Raw genomic sequence first — 15,278 nt, forward strand, 5'->3', positions numbered from 1 at the left:
CTTGTACTTACGGACCCTAACACAGAGAAACACCTATACAACTCCCTCCGGACATGCATAGCACCTATTTAACACCCAAATCACACCAATAAGGCACATAAATGACTGAAATAAATGCAATAGACACATAAAATGTGGGTTTAGAAGTATGTTCATACATTAATAAACATTCTGGTACTTATGGACTCTAACCGAACCTAACCTAACCGAACCTAACCGAACTCTGAAAAACACATTCCTACTGCACATGCATGAGGTAAGTTTAGTATGGAAAAGAAGTACAGTATGACACTTTCTGGTAAGTATAGTATGGGAAAAAAATACAATATGAAACATTCTGGTAAATATAGTATGGAAAATAGTACAACATGAAACATTTTGGCTACTTACAGCAAGTCCCTGGCCACCTCGATGAATAACCGCCTCCTCTCGGACTCTGACAGTAAGAACGATTTCCTGAAGCACTTGCACTACACTCTTCCTGAAGTCTTGCACTGAACTTAGTCACTAACACACAGAAGTCCGTTCTTTTCACAGTGTTCACTTTAGTCCAAATAATGTTCCATTAAATTTAAGTGTTGCACATTAACTTTTCCCAAGTTTTTTAAGTTTCCAAAGCCAAAACAAAGAAGGTTAGTTACGTTAAATTTCTTTTCTACTTAGTCTTTTCTCCCAACTTGAAAACCTTAACACAACACACCGTTTTTTTCACTGCACAACACTCAAAATTCCCGTGTGGTCTAGTGGAGAAGTTCTTGCTGTTTATTCACTGTCAGAGCCCGAGAGTATCACTGGCAGGCGTCCAAGGGGTGCATCGGTGGGTAGTGGTGATGGCGTACCGACTACAGAAGACTCTGAAGACAGCCGCAAACTCACGTCGAGCGGTGACTCCACTGTAGCTGATGTGCTGGGCTGTGGCTCGGAGCATGAGGGCCTGTCTTGGGGAGGCAACGGAGTGGAACCAGGGCTTGGCACAGCGGGGGTCACGGGCCTGAAAAAACTGTCAATCGTTGACTGACGCAAGGACCGACGATTCTGGCGATTGATGATGCGCTGCCGGAAAGCACGCACTTCCTCCACGAGTCCCAAGGGCCCCATCTCCCTGTCGCAGTCCGGGTGTTCCAGGTAGTCTAGGACGAACTCTAGATGTTCCCGGAGTGCGCTCAGCTTGGGGATGGCTGGAGTAGTGTCCTGCTGGGCGGAGTCTGCATCATCATCGCCTTCGTCGTCGGAATCTTCAAGTTCGGGACTGACACCAGCAACCGAAGACGCGATCTCGATATCAGACAACGTCTGATACCCAGGATCGCCCTCGTCGTCCGTCCAACCACTCACGAACATCGTCCACATCAACATCGGTCGCCGTGCGTACGCAGCCGTGCATGGAAGTCATCCACGTCAAACCCTAGGAAATCGTACTCCACATCTGTTCCGAGAAGCAGACGAGACCAACCATTTTCAAGAGTTTTCACAGGGACTTCCTTCCATGCACTAGCCCAGTTGTACAGCGCAGACTTGATGTTGTAGCGGCGAAGGTTTTCCAAAGTCCGCTTGCCTCGAGTGTCACGTCCTTCCCTGCGCTCGTCCTCGTCCTCGAGAACCACCATCACCTCGTCCAGGAACTTCCGACGGTACAGGCGCTTTGTTGCCACGATCACTCCTTGGTCCATTGGTTGAATGAGAGCAGTCGTATTAGGTGGCAGAAACATGCACCTAATACGGCCATTCTCAGCAACCAAGTCCTTGTCGCACGGGTGGGCAGGTGCATTGTCGAGGAGAAGGAGAGCCTTTACCTGGTCGCGAGGAATTCCCAGTGTCTTCGTCTAGTAATGTATGACCTCCTTGACGAAGTGATGGTGAAACCAGTCTTTGAAAATCACAGCTGTGAACCATGCTTTCAAAGAATGGTACCATACGACAGGAAGGACATCCATCACCCCACGAAGGCACCGAGGCTGCTTTGCACGGCCAACAATAACGGGCTTAAGTCGGTGCATGCCGTTAGCATTGGCACAACACAAAGCAGATATCCGTTCCTTAGAAAGCTTGCGGCCAGATACACGCTTCTCCGTCTCATCGGCGAGAGTGTTCGTTGGCACCCGAGCGATAGAATAGGCCAGTTTCGTCAGCGTTATAGACTTGACCGAGAGTGAGGCCCTCCCTGTCGATCAAGCCTTTCACCTTGTGCCGAAACTCGTCCACTCCATCCTCGTTAGCGCTCCAATGCTTCGCCATGTGCTTTACGGTTAGTAAGGCCATGTCGCAACTTGAACGCGAAGAGCCAACCCTCGGATGCCTTGAAGTCCAGGGCGTTGTGAAGCCTTGCAAACTTCTCAGCAGCAGCCTTCAGCTCCGTTCCACGTACTCATCACACCAGCTGCACGTTGCTGTCGATACCAAATCAACGTGGAGCGGTCGATCTCTGCATACTTGGGAGTAAACATAACCTTCCTCTCCACGTTGCGTTTGCTTCTCGACGAGAAGTCAGCCGTGTACTGCATGAGCTTGTCTCGGGAACGCTTGATATCAAACAAAGTCGACCGGGCCAGGTTGAACTCGCGGAGAATGCGAGAGGAAGACCAACCCGCATCAACCTTCTCCAATATCTCCCGTTTCTTCTCCAGAGTCAACACCACTCTCTTCCTTTTCTCAGGAGGCGGGGCCATCATCACACACACTAAGAGTAGGGCAGAGAGCAGCAGGAGGCCTTGCAGCAAGTACGGCACCACCACAAAAGCGAGCACGTGGGCAGCCATTACGAAGAGCGCAGGTCCAGTCGCGGTGAGAGACAGGCGGGAAGTGGGGAGGATGCAGCGGCGCTCTATCGGACGTCGGAGGAATGACGAACCAAAACAATGCTCTCACGCGGCGCGCGCGGCAAGTTCAAATTACGGACGGCAAAAAATCGATTTTTTTTCCAATTTTTTTGGATTTTCGGACCATTTTGGGAATGTTTGATCCCAGGACGATAAGGTTCGGTTAGTGGGGATGTTCGGTTATTGGGCGTCCGGATATTAGAGGGATTACTGTATATATATTATATATATCATTATATATCATCATCATCATCATCATCATCATCCAGATCTCCTTTCCCACCCTAGGGCAGTGTGAGGAGTAGCAATGTCCAGACAGCCCTAATTTGTCCAATCCAATGGGCCATGCTTCCATTCACTCATTATTCAAGCCCCTGGAATCTTGGCTCTATCTGATATGCCAAAAACGATCACCACATTCTGTAGCTTCACATAAACGTATCCAATAGAGTCTATACAAACGCAGTCATGTTAAAAAGGAGTGCCAAAGCCCTGATCATGCACTCCTTCTCACAACATTCATCCCATCAGCTCAATCTCTTGTCAGTTTGTTAGCCTTACCAATTTCCATAGCTCTCTTCCTCACACACTCATCCACTATATCCCTCCATTTTCTCCTTGGCCTACCTCACCTCTTCCCTCCTTCAAATTCACTTAGATATACCTTTTCACCACTCTATTGTTATCCATTCTCTCCACATGACCATACCATCTCAGTACACTCTCATCAAATCTGGTGTCCACAGACTTCCTCACTCCGCATCTTTCACAAATCACATTACAGTATTTCATATCCTATCCACTCTCTGCACTCCACATACATTCCTCAGCAGTCATATCTCCACTGTTCTCACTCTTGGCTTTTATTTTCATGCCACACCATAGTCTCACATCCATAAGTTAAAATTGGCAATAACGTTCCTTCATGTAAGCCTCGTGCAGCTGCAACACTCAAGCTTCTGTTTCTTATCATGACCTTCTTAGCACCAGCTACTTCCCTTCCTCGTGCCACTCTACTTTCCTCTTTTGCACATTTTCCGGTCTTATCTATAACTGTACCTACGTATCTGAACTCTCTCACTAATTCCAGTCTCTCTCCATTCACTGTAACATCACACTGGGAGTCACCTTCTCTCTCGATTACCATCACTTTAATCTTTTCTACATTTACTCTCAAGGCATGACACTCACAGACATCAGCAAAACTCCGCACCAGTCTACAAAGTTCTACCATCACTTTACTCTTTTCTACATTTACTCTCAAGGCATGACACTCACAGACATCAGCAAAACTCTGCACCAGTCTGCCAAGTTCTTGTCCAGTATTTGCAAGTAGCACTGCATCATTAGCATACAACAAATTTGAGATATTCCACCCACCACCATTCATTACCAATGCTATCTCTCTCTCCATTACTCGTGTTTTCACTTCTCTATCTCCCCATCCACATTTATATTGAACAACCATGGAGACATCACACAACCTTGTCACATGCCCACAGTGATCGTGAACCATTCACTTTGATGCTCTATTACCCTTACACATGCCTCACTACCATCATAAAAACTCTGGACGGTACCTAGCAGCTTACCATCTACACCGTACATGCACCAAACCGTCCACAATCCTTCTCTGTCTACTTTGTTATATACTTTTTCCAGATCCATGAATGCCATAAACACCTAACAGTCCTTCTCACATGTCTTCACCACTATCTGTCTCACTGTAAATATTTGACCCACACATCCTCTGTCACTCCCTAATGCCACCCTGTTCATCACTCACTAGGACTTCTGATATCTCTCTTACTTTCACTACAATTCTTCCATATATCTTACCTACAACACTCAATAAACTAATGCCACGATAATTCTTGCACTCACTTCGCTCACCTTTGTTTTTGTACTGGGGTACAATCACAGCCTTTTTCCACTCTGCTGGCACAGTTTCACTCCTCATGCCTTCTTACATATCTCCAACAAGCACTTCATTCCACTCTCTTCACTACACTTAATCATCTCTGCATACAAGGTGCTACCCAAAAGTTCCTGTAATTTAAACAGAGGGAGTCAAAAGTTTGCAGTTTTGCCTTTTGCCACTAGGAGGAGTCAGCAGCACCCCTTTTGCATCAGTGTGGCCCCAGCCATGTATGTGAGCGGACATGTTGTTGATCTATGCTTACCACTGTAACATGGTTTGTAGGTGGTTTGGTGGTTTTGCAATGGGGGATCTCACGGAACAAAGAACCTGCATCAAGTTCTGCTTCAAGATCAACAAGACAGCTACAGAAACTCACCGGTTGCTTCAGCAAAGCCTTTGGTGACAATGTCACATCCCAAACCAGAACATTCTTCTGGTACAAGTGGTTTAAGAAAGGATGAACGTCTGTCGAAGATGATGACCGTTCTGGACGGCCATCAACAGCAACAACACTAGAAAACGTCACGTGTGTTCATCAGGCTATCCTTGCAGATCATAGACGAACTATCCATGATGTTTGTGATATCGTTGGACTGTCGTACGGAAGCGTGCAACGCTTTGTGTCGGACATGTTGGGCATGAGACGCATCGCTGCAAAATTTGTGCCAAGACTGCTGAGTGACGAGCAGAAGGCACATTGCATTGCAGTTTGCAGGGAGCTCAAGAATCAGGTCAGAGATGATGCCACCTTCATCTCCAAGGTCATAACTGGTGATGAATCATGGGTTTATGGTTATGACCCGGAGACAAAGCAGCAGTCATCGCAATGGAAGTCTCCCAGTTCAATGAGGCAAAAAAAAAAGCGCGTCTAGTTCGCAGCAATGTCAAGTCGATGTTGATCGTTTTCTTTGATATCCAAGGGATTGTTCACAAGGAATTCATCCCATCCGGTCAATCTGTCAGTGGAAAGTTATACTGTAAAGTTTTGCAGCATCTGAGGAAGAACATCTGCCGCAAATGTCCAAAACAGTGGAAGAACAAGGACTGGGTCCTGCATCATGACAACACCCCCACCCACACATCAATTGTTGTCCTGCAGTTCCTGGCTTCCACTAACACGGTAGTCATTGCCCCCCGAGACTTCTTCCTGTTTCCCAAGCTGCAAAATACGACTGAAAGGGCGTCGATTTAAATTGATTGAGGAGATCAAACAGAATCGCAGGAGGTGCTCAAGACCATCACGCCTGAAGCCTTCCAGGGTTGCATGGACTCGTGGAAAAAACATTGCGACCACTGTATACATGCCCAAGGGGACTACAGTACTTCGAAGGCGACAGTGAGAATTAGGAGGTAAGGTAACTTATTTTCCTACAATATTCAAATTACTGTAACTTTTGGGTAGCACCTTGTACACCTCATCAACTCCAGCTGATTTCTCATTTTTCAGTCGCTTTACGGAGTTCTTCATAAGTGCGAGTGTCATGTTTCCTGGCACTACATTCCTTCTCTGCACACCCCCAAAACCTATCATGTTAACAGCTGCTTTGTTCTCTCTATTCACATTCATCAGTCTTTCAAATATTCTTCCCATCTGGTCTTTACTTCATCCCCATGGATTAATAATTCACCACTTACATCCATCACATTTTCACATTTCTTTCCACTCTCGCTTTTACATTTGTGCACCTCCTTCCAGAATGACTTGCTATTTTTCAGAGTAATTTGCATTCATTTTTCTTCCTAGATCATCATTTACCTCCTTCTTCATCCCCATGGGCTAATAATCTACCACTTACATCCTTCACACATTCACATTTCTTTCCACTCTCACTTCTACATTTCCGCACCTCTTTCAAGGTTAACTTCCTATTTTCAGAGTAATTTGCATTCATTTTTCTTCCTAGATCATCATTTACCTGCTTCTTTTTCTTCTTCACTAGTCTCTTTATGAGCTGCTTGCTCATATTATATTCAGTTCTCATTTCAATTGAACCCCTGTCCTGTAACCACTCTAACCACTTCTTCCTCTCTTCCTCCACTGCTCTCTTAACCTCTTCACCCTACCATGTCATACCATTCTTCTGTATTGTTACTCCTGCCGCACGACACACTGCTTTAGAATTCCTAACTATGCAATCCCTATATGCATTCCACAGGCTGTCCAGATCCATTTCATTCCAAGTCACCAATTCCAACTCCTCCCCTACTTTGGTCCTGTATTCATCTGCCATTTCTTTGATCCTCAGCTTCATGACTTTCAGTCTTTCTTCCTGACTGCTCCTCTCTCTCCTGGTCCACCTCACACCTCTCAGCTTGATCTTTCATACTACAATCATATGATCTGACAGATCTCCACATCGTCCTCTCACGGCCCTCGTATAAGCAACCATTCCCAGCATCAACCTCTCTATGAGCATGTAATCAATCACTCTCCTTTCAACACGATCCCCGTTCCCTCTCTACCATGTATATTTATGAGCATTTTTGTGTTTGAAATATGAGTTACAAATCTACAACCTCCTTTCCTGACACATATCCTTCAGTCACTTCCCATTGTCATTTTCTCCTGGTACTTCATTGCAACCCATTAAGTCATCCTCAGGACCAAAGCCTACTCATGCATTCACATTACCCATTATGATCACTTTATAGCTCCTGGGTATTTCTCCCACTGCTTCATCCAGCTCATCCCAAAACCTGTTTTTCTCTGTCTCACTCCTGTCATCACACGGTGCATATGCTACAATCATTGCCACATGCTGTAATTACACTACACAGTATCTGAGTATGTAAGTTCAAGAATATCACCGGACAAAAAAAAAAAAAAAAAAAAAAAAAAAAAAAGTCTTCCAGGAAAAATACACATAACAGACATGCAATGAACAAGATCTTACAACAGCAGTTTAAGGTGTGCACCAGCAGGTGTTGAGATGTCTATAGTCTCACCAGCCACCATGCCCTTCATGATCTTCATAATCACCGTGTTCAAGGTCTCATCCAAACTGGGCATCTGCAACACATCAGGACTCTGTCAATCACTTTCATAGACTATGTATGTATTTACACTTGTATTTTCAAGGGTTTGGCCACGCTAACATGTGTAACCCTTGGTCACCTGATGGCCTCTCTTCAGGTTGCAAGTAGTTCTGTACAAGTTGCATCTTTGGTCAATCCCTTTAATGTTTTTTTTGAATGACCTCAACTCATGTTTTCTTAGGTCTGCTCCTTGGCACTCTGTTTTCAACATTCATACGGACAATATCCCTCACCCAGTTAGTCTCCTCCATTCTCTCCACATGTCTATACAGTACACCTGTACCATGTGTCATCCAGTTTGCACCATATCACTAATTCCTGTACACTTTATACCAAGCCATTTCCTCAGTGTTGCACTATCCAACTTCTTCCTAATGGGGGAATAACTCATCCATTTCACCATTCTCCTCTCGGCTTGATCTACCCTGTTTGTCATCATACTGTATCATTTATAAAGGCTCCAACACACCTACATACATCGGTCTTGGTCACCCAATGGCAGCTCTCCATGCTGCTCAATTTCTGGTGGCCACCCTATGCAATCCTTCAGCCCTAAGGTTACTCTCTGTGTGATTTAATTCTTTACTGGCCACATTTCTGCACACAGTACCACACTTCTCAGATGGGCAGCAATCACTTCTCTCTTTAACTAAAGTGAGAGTCCCCTCACTGTCAACAGAGGTAGTGGCTTTCTGAATTTCTTCCTGCAACATCTTTATCATCACCACCATCATCATCGACCATACTTTTTTTTTCCACTTAAGGATCGGGTGAGCTGAGGTCAAGTGATCAAGAAAAAACCTGAAAGAATGAGAACTAACCAATATCTGTCCAATTAAATGGACCACACTCTCATTTATTCACCAAGGATGCTGTCTCCACCTCACAGGCACATCTTTCCATTCATGTGTGTGACTAATTTAGATACAAATAACTAATGCAAGAAGGCAGCGCCTTTAAAAATCCAGTAGGATTATTTATCATTGTTTTAAAGAACAGGTAGAGCTACGATCTTCTCCATTTATATCTGTTTATCAAGGACTTCCTCCATATTCGGTCCCTTATCCCTGAGGTCACACTCTGTGACCTTGTCCCAGATCTTTTTTGGCCTCCCTTTTGCAACCCCACCCCAACATTCACACTTCTCACTTTCTGCATCCAGTTGTCATCCTCCATCCTCTCCATATGCCCATATCTTCTCAATCTATCCTTCCTCATCACAACACCAATACACTTCTGTACCATCCTTCCTCTCAACTCTTCCATCATAAATTTAGCTCCCCCAGGCTTCACATTCATGGCCACACTACACATCCACCTAATCATTGTTATTTCTGTACATTTGTGCCTACGAACATCCTCTTCCTTAACTCCCCAGATCTTACTACCATATGAGGTGCTCTCCAAAATTTTCCAGACTAATGCTATATAAAACTGAAAACTCACCATAGCTCCTATTGGCTGCCATCACCCTTGAAGTAGTTCTCTTACCCATTGATACACCAGTCCCAGTACTTCCTCCACTGCTGGAACACTCACTGGATGCCCTTTTACACAAGAGTGTCAAGCAACACCTGGTATTCCTTCTGGATGTCCTCAGTGGTATCAAAACAATGCCCTTTTAGCTGGATCTTCATTTTTGGGAACAGAAAGAAGTCACATGGGGCCTAATCTGGCGAGTAAGAGGGTGGGGGATAATAACCATGTTGTTCTTGGTCAAAACCAGCTGGATGTTGACTGCACTGCGAGTTGGGGCACTGTCATGGTGATGCAGCCAGCTGCTGTTGCGCCAAAGGTCAGACCGTCACCTTTTCACATTTTCATGCAGTCACTGCTAAACATCACAGTGGAAGTTGGAATTAACAGTCTGGCCGGCTGGGATGAATCCTTTGTGCACAATGCCCTTGATGTACAATCAGCATGCTCTTGAAACTGCTTTTCGGCTGTCTGGGCTTTTTGGGTCTTGGTAAGGCTATCTGCCATGATTGCTCACTAAATACAGTACTTTTTGAATCATTGCCATGTTCTCTGCTGCATTTTTTCCAAGATTTGCACAAAATTTCATGCAAATTCACTGTTTGTTTTTTATGTCCATCTCAAAAACTGCCAGACGACACGTGCACAACAGCAAACAAATGAGCGTCACTGATTTCCACATCTGCCTAGCTCCACGCTGCATGGCACACTGACTCACAATGCATGTTATTACTGCCATGTAAAGGAAAGCTGCGCTACTACAACCCATTTAGGCGTCGCGATCCTAGTCCAGAAAATTTTGGATAGCACCTCATACAGCATTACACTCCTAACAAATGCCGCATACAAAGATTCCTTCAAACGGAAAGAGAGCCCTCTCAGTGTCAGAAGAAGCAACAGTTCCTTGACCTTCTTCCAACCACTCCTCACTCCAGCCACAGAGCTAGCTCTAGCCCCAATTCCAGCACATAACATGTCTCCCAAGTCATAAAACTCTTCCACACACTCAAGAGACTCACCAGCGAAATCAATCCTTTCACACCTGACAATCTCCACATGCTCTCCCCGACATGCATAAAGGGGGGGAAGGGGATGAAGCTGCAACTTACAATTCGATATGCCTGAGACTTGGTGTACCTGAGGGCGTTGCACTTTATTTCTGTCTCCATATCATCTTCCATTTTGTCATTAACTGCAAAACAATGTGGAGAAGTACAATTCTTAGTAAACATTTAAATAAAAAAGTACAGGTGTATTATTCTGAGAAAAAGGTAGAAACACTGTTTCTTTGACTAATTCTAACAACAAACTGTATACAGTGAGTGATTACTAGAAACTGTAAACACCAAAACTCAACATGAAACTCAATCCTGGTGAAGATTAGTCAACAGTACATCCCAAGATATTATGATTGATCCTGACTTCTCTATATTGCAAACATACACATGCTGTTGGCCTTCATCATGATGCATAGCCTGTGGTGAACTAAACAATTCAATGGACACCAGTCTATCAAAGTTGTAAGGATGATAGGGTTAAAACAATGTAATATGATGAAGTCAAACACTGATCACATGATTACCTGATTTCTTGACATGGTGACATTCTTCTAAACTCAGAACTGCACTCAAATATTTTACCTACAATTCTTGTGATAACACACCTTTCACTGTAAGTGTTTTGCAAGGTCTTACATGCCAGAAGGTGAAGAAGGTACCTTACAGCAAGAAGAAAGAGATTATCAGCATTCCCTTAAACAACACTAGAGTAGGTATGAAGGATTTTGTTTTAGAAATGAAGGATTTTGTCTTCATGGACAAGATTAAGGAAAAAAAGTGCTGTCTCCACTGTACTTGTTAAGACTTTATTCTGATTCTCCCAAAAGTTTCAAGAACTCCCATTTGGTTGCATGGGTTGGGGAGTTGACATCAAGATCTGTAACCAATCTTGTTTACCTCATTTTATTGTCTTAAAGTGTACTAACATCCCAACAAAGGGCGAGTTCTGGGAAGGAGAAGTGACTCTCAACAACTTAGATGGGCACAGTTAATGGAGAAAAAGTAGGCTTTCTGAATTTCCAAAAAACTTTCACTTATACTCTGGAGTTGTCGGCATCTTTATGTTATTACTAAAGGTTACCAAAGCTTTCCATCAATTAGAAAGATATACTGTCAGTGCTAGATGCTTATTTCACACTTATAGGTCATCTGCAACCTTTAAAGAGAAGACTGTGAATACACAGCTCAACTTCATTAATTCAGCATGATTTGGGCACTGGTTCTGCTGAAATAAAGAGTTTGCCAAATTTATTGATGTACAACATCCTCCTCCAATAAATCTACACAATTACCAAACATGAATACCATAGTGCAAAATGGTCTATCTATCTATCTATCTATAGCCCGACGCCCTAATCCCGCAAAGGGTGGCCGCAGACAAAACGCCTCCAAGTCACTCTGTCACCCACCATTTGACTCCCCTCCCCCCAACTCACCCCCCCCTCCCTCATATACCTCTCAACTCCATCCCTCCACCTCATCCTCGGTCTACCCCTCCCTCTCCCTCCCTCCACCTCACCTACATACACCCTCTTAGTCAGTCTTTCATTCTCCATTCTCTCCACATGTCCAAACCACCTCAGTGTATTTCTCCTAATCTTTTCAACCACATCCACATCTACCCCACAACGTTCCTTCACTTCTTCATTCGTCAACCTGTCCCTCCACGTCACTCCACATGCTCCTCTCAAGTAACTCATTTCCACTGCTCTCACTCTTGACTTGTTCCCCTCTTGCAAGGTCCACGCCTCGCTTCCATACGTCAGGGTAGGGATCACAATACCATCATGCAGTGACTTCTTAACTTCCATACTCACCTCCCTATTTCTCATCACTGCTTTCAGTGTACCAACAACCTTTCTTCCCTGCTGTACCCTTTCATGTACTTCATCCCCCAAAGTTCCATCCTTACTCATCACACTACCCAAGTACTTGAATGCACTCACATTCTCCATATCCTCACCATCCAACCTCACTGCACACTCTGTGACTTCATTCCTCTCAAACACCATAACTTTACTTTTGTTTACATTAACTTTCAGCTTCCTCCTCCTACACACTGTCCCAAATTCATTCACCAAACCTTGCAACTCCCATTCATCTTCACTCAACAATACTGTATCATCAGCAAACAGCAACACTGGAAGCTTCCAAATCTCACCCTCATTCATTAGGGCCACCCCCACATCCACTGCCCTACCTTGCATCTCCTTTACAACCCCATCCATATATATATTAAACAGCTTCAAGAGTTACGTCCCAATAGAGTTAAGTACAGTAGCATTCTTTACAAGGTCTAAATTAGCCCCATTACTACCCACCTGCTTCAGCAGAATAGAAAATCACATGGATGTAAAAGAAATACTGGCCAAGGACTTGGAAATGCCTTGGCTCGACTGTCCTCTCACAGTGCTACATCTTAGAAGGTAGCAATGTGCTCACAGTGTAAGCTGTGAATGATCTGTTTTGCATCTTTAACATCCAAGTTGCCTTTAAAAAAGGATAGGTAGAGATGTGAAGGATGGAGGGTAACTGAAAAGGCAGTAGGGATGTGGAGGACACTAAGCTTTCAAGTTAATGAACTGAGATTTATTTTCTCCCCCCCAAAAAATTACCTATCAGGACTAGTGTCAAATGGAGAAGGTTCAAGGCTAAATAAATAAGGCTGATGATCCTAGATGAGGAAAGCAGAACCTCAGTGGTTAGAGAAATACAGATGAGATACCCAAACCAGTTCAGTATGGGTAAATAAAACTGGAGTTCTGCAGGTTGTCTCTATCTTCCCCCACCCCTCTGGATGGTAAGAATGGACATCCTGGTAGTATTGTACAATAACAGACGAGACTAAAAACTCAGAGGCCCAAGAAATGGAAAAAGAGAAAAATAAAACTCATCAGGGAAAAGGTAACAAAGGGAACAATTGTTAAAAGGACCTTATACATATTGAGAGATCAAGTCTGAGCCAAAACTTACTTATTTTAAGAGTTATCATCCACAAACAAGAAATTACAAAAATGGGAACCTATCAACAGCATTCCATGTGAAATGAACAACACAGTCATCCACATATTAAACCTGAGAATCCTGGTTCTATCTCATAGGCATAACCTTCAGCACAATTTTTTTTTCTTTGTTATATGCTTCTCCACACATACATCATCCAGCCAACTTGATCTCCTGTCAATTCCTTAGCCTGAAAAACTTCCACACCTCTCTCTCGCAAATTCATCTACCCCCTTATCAGATTACCATATCTCCCAGCTTCAAATTCACTCATGCATGCGTGTACACCCATTCCTGGCTTTCCGGCAGTGTTGTGTACCACTGGGAGTGTTCGATCAGCGAGTATGTCGGATATCAAAGCAATTTTCTCCATAAGATACTGAAGAAAAGCCAGAGATGTGTTGCAGGCCAAAATCCAAACTCTCATTTACCTTACTCAAACAATAAGGAATGATGTAGAAACACCATAGGTAATGATATTCTCCTCATAAACAATACTATTGCTAAAAAATGAGACATCAAACATCACATGCAGGAAACTAAGGTGGGTGGAATGTGCCGTGTGCGATGCTTCGGGGAACTGACAGGCAGGCAGCTGGCAGAGTGCCAAGTAGGGGTAGGGGTGGGCGAGGGGATGGGAAGGGAGACAAGCAGGGGTGAGGTAGGGTGGGGGAACTGGAGGGAGACAAGCTGGAGTGGGGGAGGGAGACAAATGGGGGTGGGTGAGGGTGGGGGGATGGGGAGGGAGACAAGCAAGGGTGGAGGAAGGAAGGGGGACAGGGAGGGAGAGAAGCTAACCTGCCCTACTACCCTCCCCCACCCAGTCTCACTCACTAACTCACTCTCACTGACTTCCTCTCTCATTCACTTTCACTGGCTCACTCTCTCATTCACTCTCACTGACTCACTTTCTCACTCACTCTCACTGACTCACTTTCTCACTCACTCTCACTGACTCACTCACTCTCACTAACTCACTCACTCTCACCAACTCATTCTCTCTCACTCTCATTGACACTCTCCCTCACTCTCACTCACTGACTCACATTTACTCACTCACTCTCACTCACCACTCACTCACTCTCTCTCACTCACACACACACACACACACACACACACACACACACACACACACACTCGGGAGACAAGCTGGGGTGGGGTAGGGTGGGGGTACGGGGAGTTAGACAACCGGAAGTGAGGGAGGGCGGGGGATAGAGAGGGAGATATGCCTGGCAGTGCTGAGGGTGGTGGGGGATGGAGGAGGGAAGGGGGGAAAAGAGAGGGGATGGAGAGAGGTCAGGTAGAGCCATGTGAACCGCCACATCCCATTCAGACATGCTCATTTCAAACCTAAGGAGGGGTGGAGTGTTCGGACTAGCAAATCGATGGCTGTTCTGATTGTGAGGAATGTTCCCTGATTTCTTCTGCTCGGTCTAAAAAATCATCAGTTATCGATGCATCGGAAATCGGGGTATGGGTGTATTAATTTTACCGCCCTTTCTTCATTCTTTCTATCATATGGCCTACCATAAGTACACACACTTCTACTCTGTTACCATTACCAAGACTTCTTTACTCCACATCTTTCATGATTTGTATCAGGTGTCCTATGAACTGTATGTATTCTGCACATTCATTAATCCCAGTTCCAGTGATCTTCACATTCATTTCATACCAGTCACATAGCTGTGTGTTTATGTGGGAGCTAAAACACCTTATTGCAGTCCTTTTACAGCCTTCATACACAAACCTCTGCTTCATAGCATGGCCTTTACAGCACCAGCTACTTTTCTTCCAAGAACTAGTTTACCCTCCCCTTCCTTTGTAAAATTACCTCTCATTGCTATTACTGCATCAAAGGACATCTACTTAATCACAAGTTCGTATCTCTCCATTCACCGCCATCAATCTCCCTCTATGTTCCAACTCTCTCTCTCTCCTTGTGCCTCTTTATGTTTCAACATATTC

General features: G+C 44.5%; 1 protein-coding gene across 1 annotated transcript in view; it reads right to left on the minus strand.

Moving 5' to 3' along the window:
* Nucleotides 1–15,278, minus strand: part of LOC145392059 (uncharacterized) — a 286,089-nt gene that overhangs the window by 137,966 nt on the left and 132,845 nt on the right. Inside the window, exons 33-34 of the mRNA XM_080266515.1 lie at nucleotides 10,359–10,441; nucleotides 7,632–7,747 (exon numbers count right to left, since the gene is read on the minus strand). Coding sequence (XP_080122641.1) covers nucleotides 7,632–7,747; nucleotides 10,359–10,441 — 199 coding nt within the window. The remainder of the gene's footprint in view (nucleotides 1–7,631; nucleotides 7,748–10,358; nucleotides 10,442–15,278) is intronic.

Source organism: Coenobita brevimanus, chromosome 21 (assembly GCF_032717465.1).
Source record: "Coenobita brevimanus isolate Jiangsu-jjx chromosome 21, ASM3271746v2, whole genome shotgun sequence".
NCBI lineage: Eukaryota > Metazoa > Arthropoda > Malacostraca > Decapoda > Coenobitidae > Coenobita > Coenobita brevimanus.